This window comes from Megalops cyprinoides, chromosome 1, assembly GCF_013368585.1.
Source record: "Megalops cyprinoides isolate fMegCyp1 chromosome 1, fMegCyp1.pri, whole genome shotgun sequence".
NCBI classification, from domain to species: Eukaryota; Metazoa; Chordata; class Actinopteri; order Elopiformes; family Megalopidae; genus Megalops; species Megalops cyprinoides.
The window spans coordinates 8888743-8907002 of record NC_050583.1 but is presented as its reverse complement, the minus strand read 5'-3'; the positions used below and the strand labels follow the sequence as shown (position 1 = coordinate 8907002).

Sequence of the window (18260 nt, the reverse complement as noted above, 5' to 3'; positions counted from 1 at the left end):
CAAGATGCCTGTTCAATGAAAAGATGGACATTGTTTAAAAAGGCTGCCCAACCTGCAAAAGCAGGCTATGTTCGTCATTTTCAGGCTAGCAACTGGGAACGATACACTTGGCTTACAGGCTGAGTTTGACACAAGAGGCTCTACTGCTGGGAGTGCTTGTTGTTTGGGACCCACAAGGGTGCGTGGAATTGGAAAGGCTATGAGAATCTTAGCTGTTTAACTGCTGCACAAAAACACCAAAACACAGCAGGTCAGCTTAACCCTTTCGCACATAACTTATTTTATGCTATATAGTGTGTGTTACTCTACGTTACATGGTTCATTATGTTTTCTTTAGCGTTATTAAGCTTCTTGTAGTTTTCACCGCCCCATTTGCTATATTTTATAATGTTAAATCTCTGTTTCCTGTTTCTCTGTTTCGTGTTCTAATCGCAAATTATACTTTACCTAAAGTGCAAAAATGTGCAGGGATGCCCCGTATTTTTTGTTAGTGTTTTTTTTTTGCTTTTTTGGGAGGTACAGAAGGCCCTTTGGGAGGCTACTGGGACAATAATGGAATGTTTCCAAAGCTTAGGGACCTTCTGCAGCTTAAGAGATAATGTAAAAATATACTGAAAGTATAGTACTTACTTCAGTACCTGGCCACAGATGTTATCAGGTTCTAGGCTCTTAGTCTTAGTATGCCTAAAAAGGTAAGCCACTCTCTTCACATCAATATCAAATGCTGGGGAGGCAGTGGTTTTTCTCTTAGCTCATACATCAAAGCAGTAAAATCATTATCAATCTTAGATAAAAACCATTTAATTCTTCAGCCAGGTGCTTATCAGAATTAAAACCATCCAGAGCAACCCCCCTGCTGCCCTTGTCTTGTAATCCTGTCATAGTTTTCATTCCATTCCAGGTTCTCCTTAAGTTGTTACTGCTGAGCTCTGCCTCAATCTTATCCTTATACCTCAGTTTAGCCTTTTTTATTTCAGCCTTAACCTCCTTCTTTAATGCCCTCTCAGTATTGACGTCACCTTCCTTAAAAGCATTATTCCTTTTACATAACAAACCCTTAATGTCTTTGGAGATCCACGGTTTGTTGTTAGGAAAAATCTTAACAACTTTAGTAGGATACAGATTCCTTGCAGAAGGAGATGTAACTGCACACAACATCCATAAGTTCATCAATATCAGAGGAATCCTCCTGAAACACTGACCAGTCCATGCAATCAAAACACTCCTGGAGGGCAAGAGAGCTGTCCTTAGTCCAGACCTTGATGTGCTTTTTAATAGCCTTCCCCCTCTTCAGCACAGGTCTATACACAGGTAGAAGGTGCACAGAATTATGATCAGAGGAACCCAATGCAGGTCCCGCCTTAGACTTATACGCCCTCTTAATGGAACCCTAACACAGGTCAAGAGTGTAGGGTAGGTGACATATTGATAAAAACTGGTCAAAGATTTCTTAAGATTGCAATGATCAAAATCTCCCAATATAATATTAGGAGCATCAGGAGAGACAATTTCTGGGTTATTTTGAAAATAGTGCCAGCAGCAGCACCGTGTCGGCCTTGGGGTGAATGTAAACAACACACTCTATTTCGGGAGGGCACGGTCGCCCACGTAACATTATTGCACCATCTGCGATTGATGTACAAACAAACCCCCCCCCCTCCCAGTGATGTCAGTGTCACCTCACTGTCCCGATCCAGAAAGAGAGGAGCACCAAAGCTGCCGATATCCAAACTCGAGTCCGTATCCAGGTTGGTGAGTCAAGTTTCCGTAAATGCCATAAGACAGGCATCCCTATATTTGTGTAAATGATTTACATTTCCCTGTAGCACGTCAATCTTATTCCTCAGGGACTGGACATTAGCCAGGATTATTGATGGCAGAGGTATGCGATTCTTAAGCTGCTGCTTCCTGATGCGTTAGCGTACGCCCCCTTTCTTTCCTCGTTTCCTGACATAACGCAACTTTCCAAAATTATTATCGTTCCAAATAAATATTTCCTTGATAAGGTTTTGATCCAACCATGAGTGTATAGGTTCAGCCACGGCCTGGTGATTCCATTGTAGTCCCAGGAGAAACTCACGCGTGTACTTGATTGATTGGGGGTACTGGTAACCCCAGGCAAAGTTCACAATGAACATTAAAAGTTGAAGGTAAAAAATATCCATTCCTGAGCGAACTCAAAAAAAAACAAAAAAAAAAAACAAAGTATAAACCAGAAAAGGGACAGGATCAGACCCACTTGAACACTTAAAACAAACAAAACAAACTTTAAAATGAAGGAAAGCACAAGAAACACAAGAAGCACTTGCTGCTGGTCGCTGTAAGAGCAGCGCCCGTATACTATAAGAAAGGGTATAGGCTATCCAAGTCACAGAGAAGAAAATGGAGAGTAGCCCAGGCAAAGAGCAGGGCAGCAAAAAAGGCAGCATCAGTTGCAATCAACACCGGTTCCCTCAACAATGCACCTCCATCAGGTACTCACTCTGGCAAGAGGTAGCCTGATCTGCCGTGATGTCAGTTGCATGTGTGTAGCTATGAAGAGGCTTGATTGTGAACGTAATGGCTCCCAGGTCTTCTGTTTTCCCTGCGACCAAACTCTAATCCAACCCAGTGTAGTTGACTGGACCAACCCTCTACCCAGGGATTGTGATGGCAACGGATGAGTCCTATACCCAGGTCAAATGCATGCACCGCATAGGGGAAAATAAATTTTTTTGGCCTGCTCGAGAGGATGTACTCTGGTATGCTCTCTCTATGATGATATAGTTTGTTTCATCCCTGCCCCCCTGCCAGTCACTGCCTGCCATATGGAGATCCAGAGAGACATATGATCGGGTCTTATTCAGTAAAATGATATAGCCTTCACTATGAAATATGTTATTGCCTTTGATGAAATTGTTACCTCCTTCAATGTGAAAATGAGGCCTTTGATATGTGATAAGTTTGTATGGTCTGGCTGTTCTCGGTCTCTTTTAACTGCTACAAAAATCTTTTTATATGGTTACTATGTTAAATGAAATGCTGTTAAATCCTCTTAAAATAAAATCACTTATATACATTATAACATGACTCAATTGGTTTTAATATGACCAAATGACCAATATGAAAATAATCAGTCTCAATAACAATCATTTTTCTTCCAAAACACTTGTCAATAATGCATGCATGGAACTGCAATGACAAAAAATCATTAGACCTCTTAGAAATGTAATGCGCTTCACTAATACAACACTGCCAATCAAGTGCAAAACAAAATTATGTAACTTTGGAGGTAAACCTTCACAGTAGTGTGTAGACAAAGATGTACAATGTACACAGTAGAATGTGTGTCCTGTCATCCCTGTTACCCTGGTCAGTCCTGTTACCATAACGTCAGTCCTCTTGTTGTCATTAATTTGACAAAAATTAAAAATGTAAAAAAATGACAATTCAATTCAACTCTTACCATTATAATTTAAACTATATTATATTTTGGAATGGGCCATTCTTTCAAGATTCCTCTCCTAAAAAATATTTTTTCTTAATACACATGTGATCACCATCCAAAATTAGGGTGCTCTTCATTCATCCGAATGAAAAATATCCAAAAAAAATCCAAAATCTGAAAATAATCTCAGTGAAAAGAGGGACTAAAGTACTGCTCATATATGCGAAATCTATTACATATTTCTAATTAGAAATATAGTATATAGTAATGCTTATGTCTGTAACAGGGTTGATAAATTGATCAAAACATTCAGGAGAAAAACAGTCATAACATATGAAATTACACAGGCTGGGATGGCGCAATACAATTTCTTGTCATTTTAAGATTTCTTTACTCCCTGGCTATTTACAAAGTTAACTTTTCAAAGTTGAAAAAGCTCCAATTTCATGGAATGACTCATATATACAGAGGCTGATAATGAGTTAACAGGGAAGATGGCCTTCAGGTGGTGGGTGTGGCAGAAGGACAGATAGGCAGGTCAGGAGGTGGGACAATGGAACACTTGGGCTGTGAACAAAAAATCCAGAATCTGGGTTAATTTAGTTTAACCCAGAGGCTGCCGGTACTTACAGTGTGCTCATAGCTTACATTATTAGTGTGCATCTAGTCAGCATTGCGGCATCTTAACAGTGTTTTCCTGACTCATCTGCTCACTCTCTTATCACCCGACCCTTTACTCATTACACCATGTGCCGCCTTTCTATCCTTGTCCACTCTTCCTCTCGTTCCAGGAGATACAACTCCCGTAAACGCAACCCGGCTAACCTGGTCTATCCTCCTCTGTCCTCCTCCGAGGTTGCTCTCAGTGGTGGGTGGGCTATGGAATTGCCAGTCATCGGTTCAAAAGGCAGAATTCATCACGACCTATGCTGAGACCATGTCACTTCAGTTCCTGGCCTTCACTGAGACCTGGATTTCCCCGGACAACACTACCACCCCTGCTGTCCTGTCCTCATGCTCCTTCTCTCACACTCCACGGGCCTCAGGCAGAGGAGGGTCTGCTTATCTCTCCATCCTGGAGATACTCCCCCCTGCCCCTCCATACTCTCTCTGGCAACCAGCTAGACCAGAAGCTGTGCCACGACCCTCCTCACGGTGACTCCCCTCCATGTATTGGACCACTATTTTGTATAATTCTCCCTCACTGCCCCCTCCACCCTCAACCCCCCTACTGACCCCCCATCTCCACATTCAGGAGAAACTTCCACACTCTCTCCCACTTCACATTCACCTCCACTGTTCTCTCTACCCTCCCTCCCCTTCCCTCCTTCTCCAGCATGCTTGCTGAGTCTACTACATCAGTCTTTATCACGTCTCTCTCAACCTTCAGATTCAATCTGCCCTACTGTCTCCAGGCCATCACGACCGTCACCCTCCTGTCCATGGCTGACTGACTCCCTCCGCTCAGACAGGACTGCGCTGCGAGCTGCAGAGAGGAAGTGGAGGAAATCCAGATCCTCTGTGGACCTGGCTACCTATCATTGGCTCTGCTAACAGCATTCACAACTGCAACAACATCAGCTAAGTCCTCATTCTTCCAATGCAAAATTAATGCAAACATAACTAACCCACAAAAACCTTTCTCCACCGTCTCCACCCTCCTCTCCCCCTCTCTCCTCTCTGCCAATGATTTTAGGGTTTACTTTGAGGAAAAGGTGACCAGCATCCAGGACTCCTTCACTCCCTCAACAACACCCTTGACCACCACAACCAACTGCTTCAACCACTGTCCGCTTTCATGCCACTCAACGATTTGGATGTGCTTCAACTCATCTCAGACCACCATACCACAACCTGCCCTCTGGACCCCATCCCCTCTACTCTGCTCCAATCTATATCTGGTGAGATCGCCCCATTTCTTTCTTCAATTATCAACACCTCACTAACTTCTGGTATTGTCCCCACAGATCTCAAGAAAGCTCTGGTTACTCCACTCTTGAAGAAACCATCCACTGGCCCATCAGATGTTATGAACTACCGACCGGTATCTCTTCTCTCATTTCTAACCAAAACCATGGAATGTGCAGTACTTAATCAACTGTCCCCTTTTCTTCTCAGGAACAACCTCCTGGACCCCCACCAGTCAGGTTTCAGAGCTGGCCACTCAACAGAAACCGCATTCCTGGCAGTGACAGAGGCTCTCCAAACCATCAGAACCTCTATCCTGTCATCCGTCCTCATCCTCTTTGATCTCTCCGCTGCTTTTGACACAGTCAACCACCAAATGCTAATCTCAAAGCTGTCAGAGATGGGCATCTCTGGGACTGCCCTCTCTTGGTTCAAGTCCTACCTGACTGGTAGGTAGATCCTCCCAGATCTACTGGAAAGGTTCCACCTCTGCACCCAACCCTCTCACTACAGGAGTCCCACAGGGTTCAATACTGGGACCCCTGCTCTTCTCAATTTATATCAACTCACTTGGCTCAGTTATCAAATTACATGGTTTCTCCTATCATTGTTGTGCTGACGACATACAACTTTTTTCTCTTTCCCTCCCTCTACCCCCCAGGTCAACAAAAGGATTTCCATATGCCTGGCTGACATCTCCAGATGGGTGACATCCCATCATCTGAAGCTGAACCTCAATTCTACCAGTACCACGTGCAAGCAAAGGGAAGAAAGCCTTTATATGGAGGTTTAATACGTGGACACAAACCTGGTGTAGGAAAGAGGGGTACAGGTTTATGGGACACTGGGACTCCTTTTGGAACAGGGGGTGACTTGTACAAGTGAGACGGGTTACACCTGAACCGGAGGGGTACAGCTGCACTGGGACAGTGTATGCTTAGGGTAGCAGAGGGTTATTTAAACAAGGGCTTGGGGGGCAGGGAGGTTATACAGTGAGATGGGTAGGGATAGACAGACTGCCGGAATAAAACACACCATGGCTAAATATTTTATTAGTAATGAGGGAACCATGATTGCAAATCAGTCAGAGCAGCACTGTAATAGAGGTGGTTTTGAGCAGCTGGGGGTGGAGGGGAAGGACAGGAAATGCACACGTGGTACCCTGAAATTCCTTTGTTTAAATGCTAGAAGCATAAAAAATAAAATATGGAATCTAGAAACTGTTATGAGTAATAGTAATTATGATGTTGTTGGGATCACAGAGATGTGGCTTGTTGCAGGGGATGGGGATGAGTACAACGTAGAGAGATACAAGCTGCTAAGAAAAGATAGAACCAATAAAAGAGCAGGAGGCATAGCTCTCTGTGTAAAGGATAATCTTAATATTCAGGAAATTCCAGGAGTGGAGCCCCTTGGTGTTAGTGAAGACATATGGATTAAAATATTGGGGGAAAATGAAAAAGGTCTGAATGTTGGAGAATGTTATAGGCCACCAGACTCAGACAGCAGTGTCAACAGTATGCTCTTTGTTAACATTAAGCTAGCATGTCAGGAGGGTGAGACAATAGTAATGGGGGACTTCAATTACCCTTCAATTAATTGGGAAGCTGTGTCAGGTCAAGGTAAATGTGAAGAAGAGTTTTTGGATGTTGTAAATGACTGTTTTTTGATACAGTCTGTTACTCAACCTACGAGAGAGAACACAGTTCTAGATCTGGTTCTGTGTAATAATCCTGATAGAATTGGCAGTACTGAGGTAGGGGAAACACTCAGAACAAGTGACCATAGTGCAGTTACATTTGAAGTTTTTTGGCAAGTTAAGTCTGCATTCTCTAATTCTAGTTTTAGTTCTAGTTCTAGAGTTTTCAACTTTAGACGAGCTTACTTTATTAGGATGCGTGATTATACAAGGAATATAAACTGGGTACCTCTTCTAGTTGGTAAAACTGTGAAAGAAATGTGGTGCATATTTAAAACGATTATTCTGCATGTACAGAGTAAATTCATTCTGCAAGTGAGAAAAGGGAAGCTGAAAAAAAGCATCCACAGTGGATGAATAAGTCATTACAGAACATTACAGTCCAAGAGTTCTCAGGGAACTAGTGGAAGTGGTTTACGAGCCTCTGACAGTTATTTTTAAGCTATCCCTTAAAACTGGAGAAATACCAGATGACTAGAAACATGGCAGTGTAGTACCTATCTACAAGAAAGGAGACCAGACTGACCCAGGAAATTACAGGCCTGTCAGCTTAACTTGTATGATGATTTCAGTGTAGGAGCATGGGTTCATAACTGAATGTAACAGGCAACAACTGTAACCTATGAAAGTTGGCATCTGTTAAAAGACAATAATGTAATGTCATATCTGAGGTAAATCCCATAATATACTAATGCTTGATAGCCCACTGTCCTTCTCTCAGGTTGCAGCAGTGAGTCGGACATGCAGATTCTCTTCGTACAACATCCAAAGGATCCACCCCTACCTCACTACTGTATATCAAAGTATAGATGACAGGGTGGGGTGATGCACCCTGTGGCAGAGCCAGTGTGTGATACTTGACCCAAAAGCAGCCCTCAAGAATACTCTGTGCTGCCGTAAAGCCCATGTTCGAAAGCCCATACTAACTATGACCCACTCAATGGTCTATTTAAATGAATTACGGGCATCACACAACCAGAACACGTCAGATACCTGGTATTTGCACCTTTAGAGGATAATGTGGCTCTTCCATAATGTTAACCGACATTCTCATTAATATTTCAGACAGCTAAGGGTTAGCCAGTCATTGGTTCTAGAGGCTAACCCACTCTTATTTTATAGATTTATTTAGCTTTCTGCCACAGCCTGTAAATGCTGAATTAATAGTATCTCTGATGTTTAGTTAAATGCATGTTATTGTTCAAACAATTCAATCACTTAAATTGTATGTGCTATGTTGTATTTTTAAATGGAAATTGTGACAAAGACCTTAACACGGTGCATTTTCTAGACTCACCGATAAACTAGAAAAAAACAGAAAAATATTCCTTCTCTTAAACCTTAGAAAAAGGCTATGAGTGAAGGGGTGGCATTTCCCCTTTTTTATGGTATGGATCGGTGCTCTCCCAAATTTTTCTCAGTGTCTTAAGAAGATAGTGAAATCCTTTAATTTCATTTTTCTTATGTCATGCTTATTGCATTGCATTAACCTGACAGCCACACAAATGAAGGTGTACTTGTTGCAGAATGTAATGTCTTTTCAAGTTACACTTTTTCAGATCTTATCGTTATTAACGAATTGGTATTGGAATTTATAGGACACATAGGGAGTGTATTGACATATGAGTGCATGCACATATTCACACTGTAATTCCTCAGTGGATGGTAGGTAGTGGACGATGTATGGTGCACACACATATATACACACACACACACACACACACATGGCACACACATACGAACACACACATGCACGTGTGCATGCAGTCTGGTATTGCTGAGAATTATATTATTGTATTTGCCTCATGTTGGTCTGTCTGAAAATGTGGAGAAGTACTATCAAACTGAATATGAAACTACAACTACAATACACATTTAGAGAACATTTATTGTAAAAATATTTATGACAGAAAAAGAATTAAGCATGTTGACACGAGTTTAGGTGAGACATCCGAAGGTTTGGAGCTCTTCTGCAGCAGAAATGATGTCATTGCAGGTCTCGTTGTATGCAGGTTCCTGGCACTCTGCCTCTGTGGGCCAGTACTCAATCCAGGTGCCTCCACCCAGCATGTACAGCAACCTGCAAACATGCATATAGACACACAGCATCTTGTAAACACATATACACACACACACACAACCACACCATGTTAACAAATACCACACACACACACACACACACACACAAATACATACATGCATACACAAGCACACGTTACACATATTACACATGTATACAACTTAGATTGTTCAAACACACAGCATGCGTATCCTATGCATGCAGCGAGTATACAGCATATTTGTGTGCTTTGTACATATGCACATAGTGTGTTTGTATAATGTACATCATGCACATATTATGTTATGCATTAGATTATGTGTGCATGCATTTGTGTGTTTTCATGCCCATAGAGTATATATACTTTTGAAACAGTATGCCCGCAAACAGAGCCGGCCTGTGGCATAGGCAGTATAGGCGAATGCTAGGGGTGCCGTAAATGAGGGAAGAAAAAAATTTCAAGTTCAAAATTTTTTAACTTTTACTATTTTTTTTTACAAATTTTTACAAATATCTTAATACTATTATTTAAAAATATTACAAAAAAATTCCACAACAACATAACTACATAGCCTATTTTCTGGGTTGCCCTCGGCATCACCTGCCCCCCCCCCCCCCCCATCCCCCTTAGTTAGACTTACCTGATTGTGGGGGATGGGCGAGTTATGTGAACTAGTGAGTGACAGTGACCATGAAACGTGATACGATTAACATCAGTAGCGTAAATTATATATATATATATATATATATATATATATATAATGTATTCAGACGCCTGACCATTACATTGTAATGACATTGTATTCAAATATATATATCTGTGTGTTTGTGTGTGTGTGTGTGTCAAAAAGACCAAAGCCCTTTGGTGCCCAGGGAAGAAAGAGGAGGAAAAACGGGAGGTAGGAAATGAATGAATAGTTTATCGATTGCATAGTAGGTATCGTTGGAGCAGAGTGTTACTAGCTTTTTTTGGACGATAGTAACGTTCGCTATTTAATAAATAGCTAGAGTTAACGTCATTTACTCCCCCCTTAAATTCATTAGGGAAAGGTGGAAAGACTATTCAGGTGTTTGGGGAATAACCTACAACATAATTTTAAGAAATACACTTTTTCTTTTAAGTGTGCTGTCTTTTAAGTGTGTCTTTTAAAATGCTTTTCCTTTTCCATCCCCTTTTTTGTAACGTAGGGCTGGGCGATTATCATGATATAATTTTCCTCGATATAAATATAACAAATGTTCGATACAATTAATTTTCATGCTCAGATAACATGCACTGAAATGAATCATGAACTGCCAATCATGGAACTGCCAATCAGGAATAGCGGTAAACATTGCCTAAGTTACACTGCATGGTGAGAGGTATAAATACAGGCTAGCATGTGGTATTGTTTACAGACACAGTGGCTGACAGGCTTGTAGTTGGAGCGGAATAATCAAAATAAGCGAAATGAGCGACACCGAAGAAAAAGCAGTGCCCATGACCAGCTCGAAGAAAGAAGACATTGCCGACAAGAAAGGTCGCTCAACTTCAGTAGTTTAGAGATATTTTGGCTATTTACAATCCGACAAAAAACAGAGCAGCGTGCACTGCAAACTGTGCCAAAGACACCTGCCGTCAAAGACAGGCAACACCACAAACCTGTTTCATCATTTGAAATAATATCACCTGTTAGAACTCGCAGAAAGTAAGAAATTACAGTCCCAAACGAGTGTTGTTAGTGGACCCTCGATAAGCACCGGGCCAGTACCCAGTGCGACTACCTAGCAGCAAACCACCGTATCAGCATTTTCCAGCACCAAAAAAAAAAAAAAACGAAAAAACACAAAGACACCACAAATGCAACTGCATGTTGCATTGAAAAAGACATGCTTCCCATTAGCACAGTCGAAAATGAGGCATTCAAGAAGGTTATCAGCTGTCACAGGGCAGCTTTAAAACCTGAGACTGTAGACAGACTTGTCTTTCTTGCCCGTAACTTGCAGGGTAATGGCTTTGCTTGTTTAAAACTTGTACAGAAGATAATGACCACAGTTGAGATTTTTCTTTTGTCTACTTATTTTGTTTAGATTGTCAGCTAAAATACTTACAAAATGTGCCAAACCGTCTGTACAAAGGGTTTGGCATGCTGACCAGAATTAAGATTTCTTTGTCTATTTATTGTTTTATTTATTGACATTATCCTTTAAAACACTTTTAAACTTTGCAGTCTGAGCCATCTTACATGTGTGCTGTATCACACTGCAGCACTTAATTTTTCTATTAAGATATTTATTTTGTTGAGGAAAAAGGACTGAAAAAGGATTTTACTTAATTTTATACATGCATATTTTTATGTTGAAAAAAGATTTCATCATTATAATTGTTTTGAATGTTCTACCTCAGATTTGTGAATGCTGTTTGGCAAGTGTTTGTCATGTTCTGACCATAAAGTATAGTTTAAAACTACAACTAACTGTGGTGGTGGAATTGGCACCAGCTAAAATCTTGCCTGGGGCACCAAATTGGTCAGGGCTGGCTCTGCCCACAAGTAAGCATTAACAGTGATGCTATACCTTTTTTGGTAACTCAGGGTGAACACAGCAGACAGAACCACAATGTTTCTACCCCAGCTCGCTGGCGCCCTCTCCTGACTGACTGTAGCAGTGCAAGTCAGAAGCAGTCTAGGACTCACCTGTCCTTTCCTTCGATGAGGTCGTCAGATTTGCCCATGATCAGGTAGGTCTTTCCTTCTCTCAGATCTATTGCCTCTCTGCAGGAGGGATGGGCCAAAAATATGCGCTCTTTCCCAATCACACCAGTCTCAGTACCTGCAGGGAGACAGAGACATTTAACCACTTGAAAGAAACGAGAGACAGAGTTTGGTAAACAAGAGGGGTTTGTCCCGCTCCTCTGGCTTCCTGTAGCTTCAGGTGCAAAGTCTTGTTGCTTGCGTTCAGAAGAACCAACAAAGCTGCACCTACCGACCTGAATGACCATACATACAAGCGTATGTTCCCTCCTGACCACAACGCTTTGCTACTGAACGTCATCTGGTGGTCCCATCACAATGGGGCACAAAATCACTATCCTGAGATTTTCCCCCGATGGTGGAATGACCTTCCACGCTTCATCCATTCTGCGGAATCCCTCATAGCATTTCTGCACTCACCTGATCACCTGAATCACTACCACCTAAAGCAATTTATTACATCTTAAGCTCTGTCTTTCTTTAAAAAAAATGAATGGTTTAATGCACTTGGGTCTCTACCTGCTAGCTTGTACCTTATCTGGCAAGCTATTGAGACTTGTTCATGGAGCACATCAAATATTGTGACTCCATGTATGGCTTTCGCTTGTGTTGTACTCTGCCTCACTTGTAAGTCAGTTTGGATAAAATGAATAAATGAAAAGAATAAATGTAATAAGACAAATACATGTAAATGCAAATGTTGCAACATGTTACCTTCTTTGATGACGTCCTCTACCCAAATTGTAAACTGGTCTAACATGGCAGTAGGGTTGGCATGGACCACTGTGGCTTTGTAAACTGCAGAACATGGACACAGTAAGAATGCACACACTTGTGTGCAAGTGTGCAAGTGTGTGCAAGTGTGTGCTTGTTTTTTTTTTTAACTTGAAAGAAACACTCCATTGTCATACAGCACTCATAAAGCATGAGCACAAGTGGTTAAAAAGCCACAGTTCCAGATACGGTTTACCCGCTGATGACAGTACCATAGTCCATGCCAGCTTCACAGGCTGATGTCACACGGTCCAAATCATCAGCTCTCTGTTTCTTCTGGTAACTGCAGTTCTCTGTGGGGAGGAAAGGAATGCCAGTGAGGAAAGAGCCAACACGCTTTCTTTGTGACATCACTTCCTGCTAGTACATGCATGTGCCATACCTTCCGCACACCGGCACACCTCCTCATGGCAGATCCTGTTCAGGGCTCCACCTTTCTTCTGCGGGTGGTAAAACTTCATGCAGCGGTTTTCTGCAACAGTGATTTTATTTCCTCAAGCTCTTTGTGTCTGACATGGCCGGAGCCACGTGTGGGTGCTGTGTTTGCCTTTACTGTGATAAGGCCTCTGAAACAGTGGGGAAGACTGGAGCTCACCCATAGCATAGTACTCATACAGGGTGACAGCAGCTGGTTGAAGCAGCCCCACTTCGGTCATCTTGTGTATCCTGAAGACCACTCTGTCAGACAGCTTGTGAGAGACCTGATTCAAGGGGAGGGAGAGAGAGAGGGAAATGAAAGGCCTCACTACCAAGCTGGGTGCCAAGTTACCAGGCTCGCAGGCCAACAGTGAGTGCTTTTTGTATTAAGGAAAATGAGTCCACACCTTATCCAGGTAGAAAATGAGGGAGCCCTTGTCAGACAGCTGTTTGTCTGTCTCAATCTTCTGGACGTACCGGTCTCTTCCAGAGGTTAACTGATGGAGTGAACATGAGGCAGAGACACACGAGAAGAGACAGTCGCTCAGTGTGCCAAAAGACCACAAAGGTTCATGTAATGACTCTAAACTCTTACTCTACACCAATGTGATGTGAATGAGCTAATAAACACTAAGTCAACCTCAGTAAATTCAGAATCTCTGTGGTGACAGACTGCAGGGCATTTTATCTCAGTGGTTGAAGAGTGTTGCAGTCCACAGTGATAATCCCTGTTTTATTCCTCACCCTTTCGAGATCTTTCTTGTCTGCAATGAATCCTGTGAGCATGGTAATATCCAGTATAGACATGGTGGCATCTCTCTCTGGAGACAGGTACCTGAGAAATGCACAGGAATGAGTGGTGAATCACTCATTTAAGCATTTAAGAATTAGAGTTCGTTTCCCTAGAGTCCAAAAAAATTGGATAATATGTGGTTAGTATGGCTGAGTATAGCTAAGATATATAAATATTCATTTATTCAATGGCATACTTACTAATATTGTTGTGGAATCTGTACTAATGGTTCAAACCTGCAAGGATTACACCACCCCCCCCTCCAATTCTTTACCCACTACTCTACACCTATCCCTCTGATAAGTGCCCTGAAAAGGTTGACACCATGTACAACGGGTTAGACAGTTAGATGTAAAGGAAGCGCTTCATCTGGAGATGAAAAACGTATCCTTAATGTAAAGCTCTTCAGTTTGATCTCACTTGCCTCATCTCAATTGTGAGCTTGTATGTTTCCAGTGCGTTCTCATCACCAACTGCAAAGCAAGAAAACAAATTAATGAGCCATTAAACAAGGCGAGAACAAGTTGTTAGTGAGGACTGATGTCCTAAGCTATTTTCCCTGTGAATCAAGATTCGCATTCATTTTGTCAGAATGCAGAGCAGTTCTGCTTCACCGCCGATTAAACTGTACCTTCTGGCTGTTTCTCTATCTTAACCTGCAGGTCAAAGTTCTTGCAGTCTGTGTCCTTTTCCTCTGCCAAAGCGTGGTATAAGGTCATCACCTGTGACACAAACAGCAAACTGATCAGTGCGCATGTGATGCCACTCAAATTCCCAAGCTGATGTAAATTCATAACATTGTGGGGCTTGTACACAGCCATTTTAAACACGAGCTATACACTCAATCGTCACACCATCCCCGAAGGGAAAGTGTGACCATAGAGTGTACAGCTCGTGTTAAAGCCAAAAATATGATTTAATAACATGACATTCTTATCACAAAAACATTTGGATTCACATTAAATATATTTTTTGCTGTCTGGCTAAGCTGTGAACGCACATGTGTAGCAGCATGTTGTTCAAGCATATTGGCCAACAGAAGCGCCAGAATGAATGAGCAGTAATGTCAAAATTTTAGGGTTAGGGTAAGGAAATTGAAGGAATTAAAACATTAAGGAAAACAGACAGACCCTGAGGAGACAAAATACTCACTGACAGGGTCCCCTGGCCAGATCCCTTGGCAGTGACAGTCAGGTCTTGGTCAGTCTTAATCTGTAAACGCAGTCCAGAAAGAGAAAGATACAGCTTTTGTATTGGTATTGAGCTTCCATTTCACAAGATGACATGAAATTGGATTGATTGGCTGTTGTTTCCTTCCCCCTTTCTCTCTCTTTTTCTTGCTCTTCTTATTTTCTTTTAATCTCTCCATTCATTCCCTTTTCATGCTGTCATTCTCTTTCCTTCTGTTTTTCTCCATCTCATTCCTATGGGAACACCTTCCTTTTCTGTCAGTTTATTTTCTTTCCAGCTCTTTCGCTTTCCGGTTTCCGGCCTTTTCCGGCTTTCCAGTTTCATTCCCCATATTCTCCTCTCTGCTCTCTCCTCCTCCTCATTCCCTCTCCATTTGGCTCACCTTCTCTGAGTGAGTGACATAAGCGTCTTCATTGGTTAAGCTCCAGTTGACAGGTATGGGACGGCCACTGATGTTAAGTTGCACTTCCAGGTCAATGTCCTTCACGTCGGACATCTCCACCATGTACTGAGCCACAGCCTGGAGAACTATGAGGGTGGCCTTAGGGGGAACAATGGAACAGTCCTGATTGGCTGTAGGGTTCTCATGTTGCCATAGTTTTCATCAAATCTTGTCAAACTCAAATGGGTACTGGTTGTCATAGAGTGTATTCAAAGGTCTCATGCTGCACAGAATTGAGACTTGCTTATCAGATTGTTGTAGTATCAGTTAACCTGTGTAACAAAATTCTGCATAACAAAATGTCCCAAATCATATCAGAAGACTATCAACAGATGTGGCAAAGTGAAAACTGAAAGACCTGGAGTTCTGAGCTATCAGACACAGAGGGGAGGGAAGAGGAGGACCTTTTTTCGGAATGAATTTATCCTGTCAGAGGAACCAGATCTAGCCACTGCAGCCCAGCAGCCACACCTACCTGGGTGGACCCAGTGCCCCCACCGTGGAACCCCTGCTCAGTCAACCATTTGACCACATGACCAGCCTGGTCAAACTCCTTTGCCTTGACCAGGGCCATCAGTGCGTATCCTGTGGCTTCCAGGGTGAAAAGTTGACTATCAGGGACTGGCCAGTGCGTTCTGTCTGATGAGAAAATAGGTTCCATAAGTGCTGGCTAAGAAAGACCTCTCATTGAATCACACATGTGAGAATTTGAATAATGAGAAATACCTACGCTTGTGTTAGGGTTTGTGAGACTGTGGTAATTGAGGGTTTGTGGTTTTCGGATGTATTACACGAACAATGTGTTAAGATTGAGGAAGCTGTGGTTCTAACCCAATTGCCGGTCTCCATAAAAGTGCTGCTGGTCTCTCCAAATGTGCCTCCAGCTCATACAGAATACTTCTGCTTACCTTGTCAATAATCAGCTAAAATACTCCCATGTCATGCCTATCTTCATCTCCCTCCATTGGCTACCAGTTGTGGCCAGAATAAGAAACAAATCTCTGGTTCAAATCTCTGAGGCACAAAGAGGAACTGGCCTCGCTTGCTTTCAATCCATTATCAACCACACAATCTTGCAAGACCACTGCTCTGCTCACCAAGCTGTTTCCTCCCCTCGGTATTCAGTAGTGAAAGGCTGTATGGTGGTTATAATTAACATTTGTTTTAAGGGACCATGAATGGGTGAATTCTGAGTTTGAGATCGCTGGGCAGGCTTCAAAAAATCCATATATGCAATGGATTTCTGAGTATTTACACAATTGAAAGGTGCTATAAATGTCCACGTTCTCATGCTTCTGTCAGGAATGCAGCAGTTCCTTCCCAGGTTGACCACCACGTGGCCACATAACTTCCTGTGTTCTCTATGTATCATTTAGTTAATATGTTTCACCTTTGTTTATTAGCCATAGCTTACACCTGTGTTTCCTGTTATTTGAGCCCAGCCCCTTTTTCATGTCTTTCCTTAGTCTTGAGTTGCCATATCTGTGTGTGCACGTATGTGTGCCCTTGCCCAAGCCTGTTTGCATTTCGCAAATCATCGGTAAAATTAACTTTATTTTGAACCTGATTTTCTGTATCTTGAGTCATCTTGACATTTGGGGTCATTTTCTCACAGCTGCTCCTTCTGCAGTCCTAATATAGTAACAGGGACACATTTGTAAAGTTTTACACTTAACCTAATTATTCTGTTGCTCTCTTTCTTCCTCCCTTCCTTTATTTCAGTGGATATTGAAGGGAAGCTACTCCACTGACGGCATCCAAGTAACTTGCAGGGTGCCTGGGAGCTGTTTGCCACTGTGGGCTCCCGGTCACTGTCAGGTGATGACATGTCTGCGATTGAAGCCATTGAACCCAAGCGAGAACCAACAGCCAGCAACATAACCACTGAGCTACTCGAGGGCCCGTTCTTCCTTTCTCTTTCCGTCTTTTCCTGCCTCTCTTTCTTTCTTTGGCATACAGAAAGCTTACAGAGCCAGGATATGTGTGGAGGCTCGTGAGTGCTGTGTGCAACTGTTGGCATCATGTGAGTCCTGTGTCAGCCGTGTGGGTCACGGTTGCCATGTGTATCATGTCGGATGTGTGGGTCATGGACACTATGTTGATTATGGGTGCTGTGTCCATGTTGTAGGTCATGGATGCTGGGTGAACTCTGGGAAATGCACAATCTTACTAGTGGATGCGAAGCGGAGCAGGATGGGCAGCTGGTGCTTTCCCTCGAGGGCCAGAGCGTAGGAGGTCATGGCCACGGCGTAGGGGTTGTTCAGGGTGTGGATTCTGCAAGACAGGAACTCACTGGCTTTCTTTATGCTGTCAGGCAGGCTCTGGAGTCATAGCACAGAAAACATCATAACAATATACAAAATCTGTCTGAAGTGAACATTAATACAGGGAAACCTATATGTTTTAGGGAGTTTTGTGGTACACTAATTGTTCATATTAGTAGAATACATAGCGAGGTAGGAGTGAATCCTTCAGATGTTGTACAAAGAGAATCTGCATGTCCGACTCACTGCTGCAACCTGAGAGAAGGACAGCGGGCTATCAAGCATTAGCATATTATTGGATATACCTCACAAATTACATTACATCATTGTCATTTAGCAGGCGCTCTTATCGGGAGCAACTTACACCTTACAATTGTTACATGCTACATGCAGTTTCCTAATGGTGAACCGAACCAGTAAACATTCAGTTATGATCCCTTCTCCTTACTACAATGCTACACTGAAATCTTGTTTCCCTATGCTTAGCACATGGCACCTGCAGAATAACTCAGAAGACATCTGCAAAGGTTGTGCTTCAAATGTTTGTCCCTAGT

General features: G+C 42.4%; 1 protein-coding gene across 1 annotated transcript; it reads right to left on the bottom strand.

The window, feature by feature from the left end:
• Positions 1-8972: 8972 nt before the first annotated feature.
• LOC118788771 (complement C3-like) lies at positions 8973-17991 on the bottom strand. Its single transcript, XM_036544832.1, has 15 exons — positions 17953-17991; positions 17613-17763; positions 15918-16081; positions 15383-15541; positions 14962-15021; positions 14441-14531; positions 14234-14282; positions 13761-13851; positions 13424-13513; positions 13195-13300; positions 12982-13071; positions 12812-12892; positions 12540-12623; positions 11769-11904; positions 8973-9114 (listed from the first exon to the last, which is right to left on the bottom strand). The coding sequence occupies exons 1-15, from the start codon at positions 17989-17991 to the stop codon at positions 8973-8975; spliced, it is 1533 nt and encodes a 510-aa protein (XP_036400725.1).
• Positions 17992-18260: the final 269 nt, after the last annotated feature.

Coding starts and splice junctions, on each gene's coding strand:
- LOC118788771 (XM_036544832.1), bottom strand. CDS start 17,991: ATGCTTGATAGCCCGCTGTCCTTCTCTCAGGTTGCAGCA. Junction 17,764..17,952: donor CCTTCTCTCAGGTTGCAGCA/GTGAGTCGGACA, acceptor CTATGACTCCAG/AGCCTGCCTGACAGCATAAA. Junction 9,115..11,768: donor CTCATCGAAGGAAAGGACAG/GTGAGTCCTAGA, acceptor GCATGTTTGCAG/GTTGCTGTACATGCTGGGTG.